This window comes from Orycteropus afer, unplaced genomic scaffold (assembly GCF_000298275.1).
Source record: "Orycteropus afer afer isolate SDZICR_OR568_19922 unplaced genomic scaffold, OryAfe1.0 scaffold00034, whole genome shotgun sequence".
Taxonomy (NCBI): domain Eukaryota; kingdom Metazoa; phylum Chordata; class Mammalia; order Tubulidentata; family Orycteropodidae; genus Orycteropus; species Orycteropus afer.
This window is the reverse complement of record NW_006921621.1, coordinates 6,394,028-6,396,870: the sequence shown is the minus strand read 5'-3', so window position 1 is coordinate 6,396,870 and position 2,843 is coordinate 6,394,028. Positions and strand designations below refer to the sequence as shown.

At 36.6% G+C, this 2,843-nt stretch overlaps 1 protein-coding gene across 1 annotated transcript in view; it reads right to left on the bottom strand.

The window, feature by feature from the left end:
* Window positions 1-979: 979 nt before the first annotated feature.
* Window positions 980-2,843, bottom strand: part of MMUT (methylmalonyl-CoA mutase) — a 51,014-nt gene continuing 49,150 nt past the window's right edge. Inside the window, exon 12 of the mRNA XM_007936160.2 lies at window positions 980-1,108. Within this exon, the coding sequence (XP_007934351.1) occupies window positions 980-1,108 (129 nt within the window). The remainder of the gene's footprint in view (window positions 1,109-2,843) is intronic.

Below are 2,843 nucleotides of genomic sequence, written 5' to 3'. Positions count from 1 at the left end.
CAACTTCTAGTCACTGTCTATGCAAGGCAGCATTGTTTTGGAGACAGAGAGTTCAATTCTTGCTACACTCTAGCAACCATAGCTTACATCACCATTCTGGACAAAGCAATACCAACAATCTAAGTACTTTCATTTTAGAGAATGTTCTAAACATCCAGGCCTCCAGGTCTTGAACCAAGCATAACATACACATGCTCAGGAAGAAAGTCAAGTCAGATTCAAAACATATTCTGCCTTTCCCACATGTTCCAACCTTCTGGATCTGATTTAAGCTCTGATGGCCCAGTAGTTAGAGCATTTGGCTGCTAACAAAATGTTGCAAATTTGAACCCACCAGCTGCTCTGCAGAAGAAGATGAGGCAGCCTGCTTCCATAAAGATTTACAGCCTTGGAAACCCTATGGGGACGTTCTACTCTGTCCTATAGGGTAACTATGAGTCAGAATAGACTCCATGGCAGTGGATTTTTTTTTTTTTTTTTTTTAATCTAGGTGAAGCAGCTAGAGTTTGGCTGTAGAGCACAACCAAAAATCTATTCATACAAATTTTCTACCACTATTTTTTCCTAGATGAGGGTTATGATTTCATTCATATATAGATTTTATTTTTTAGTGCTCAAGTCAATGTCATACTGAATTGAAGATGGAACTAGTCATATTTCCTTAGGTAAAGTTTAATTTTTAGAAAGTAAATGAATTTCTAATAAATATTTCTAATAAATATCACAATTTTAAAACATAGTATCTGTCTAGTTTTTGATAAAATATTGAACATGTATTACAGAGGATTTTTAATGACTTTAAATTTTAAAAGTTAAATTGTACATACACACAGCATGACAACATTCTTGTAAGTAGGGTATTTTAATGTAAAGCTTTCAAGAAAAGTACATATAAGTGTTGAATTAAATTGAAGACATGGCTTTTCCCTCTTCATTGATCAGAACTGAAAGACTATTTGAAGAAAAAAAAACAGAAATGTTACATAGATTGTTGCTTCTTTTCCAAACACTTCTCAATATCATCAAGTACTTGAACAGCAGCCTTTGGAATTCGAGTCCCAGGACCAAATACATTGGAAACACCAACTTCAAAGAGAAACTCATAATCCTGTTAGAAGAATTTGCTTAATTAATAGAAGATACAATATTTCCAATTTCAAGGAAATAAAACAAAGAGCAATGAATCATGTCCTTTCTTCTCTGTTCCCAATGCTCAAAATTTTCTCACCTGCTACACTACTGGCATTTGGGGTTGAAAAATTCTTTTTGACTGAGACTAGTAACCCATAGTACCACCTTTCTACCCCAAATTAGTATAACAAGCAAAAAACACTTGCCAATTTCGCAAATACTCCAGGGTGTTCATGACAGTGAGCTAGTTGGTTCCCTGATTGACAATTGCTGAGTCCTAAACCATAATTTTCTCTCATCTGAATTCTTAGCACTTGTCATTATTCGTGTTAATTTTTTTTTTTTTCTGTTCTCTTTTGTTGCTGCTGTAGTTTGTAAATTTATCTTAAACATGGTTAAGATTTGAGTGAAAAGAGCCCCAGGCTGCTACAAACTTTACTGCTACACACTTTAGGTTGTTTTAACATCAAGATATAATATCAAGTGTAGGCCATGCTTTATAGCCCTCAACCTCCTCCACCGGGGTGATCATGTATACCAAGACAGTCTGGTTTATGCTGGTTGTCACATCAGTTTCAAAAGCAATCACATTTGAATCATAAATTATATATGGTCATGATAATTATCCACCACTATTTCTTTTCTTTCTCTATTATATCCTCGTAATATAATCCTACAATACTATGATTCTGCAGTGGCATTAGCACACCTTATTGAACTTTGCTTTTTCTCGGTCTGTGAACTTCTTGAGAGCAGAAAAAGAACAAAAACCCACTGCCATTGAGTGGATTCTGACTGATGGCAACTCCATGTCTTACGGAGTAGAACTGCTCCATAGTATTTCCTTGGCTGTAATCTTTACCACAACAGACTATCAGGCATTTTTCCTGAGGTGCTGCTGGGTGAGTTTGAACAGCCAACCTTTAGGTTAATAATCAAGGGCAAACCATTTGCACCACCTTACCTTGAGAGCAGAGAACATGTTTAACCATCTTTGCATCCCCAGCACTTTATACATAAAAGTGCTCAAAACAAGTCATTGTTCTTGGGCAAGTGCTACAGATTTTAAAAGCTTATAAAACAAACAGAATAACACCAACAATAACAATCATCTCATAATTCCAAAACCAAACTCACTGCCACTGAATTGATTCCCTTATTGAGTTTCCAAGGCTATAAATCTTTACTAACCCTTACTGGGTTAGTAAACTTATACTAACCCTTATTGGTTTTCCAAGGCTATAAATCTTTACAGAAGCAGACAGCCTCATCTTTCTTCCACAGAGTGGCTGATGGGTTCGAACCACTGACTTTTTGGTTAGCAGCCAAGTGCCTTACCCAATATACCATCAGAGCTCCTTATTTCATAATGAGGAATAGCCTAATTAATAGGTTATCACCTTTGATCTTTCCTGATATCACTGTGTCCTGACATCTGAACTCTGGATTTGGAAAGGAGGGCTGAACTGGGAGAGGATCATGAAATGTTATAACTGAAGGAAAAGTTTTTGATTTCCTTAAACTACAAAAAAAAGCTGTGTGAAATGTATTTTAATGAGGGGTAAAATGCTAGCATTAAATGAATCTGTTGTTGTTGTTGTCTGCTGTCGAGTCGGCCCCGACTCATAGCGACCCCTCCTTGGGTTTCCGAGACAGTATCACTACGGAAGTAGATTGCCCAACCTCTGGTAGCATAGTGGCTAAGACACTTG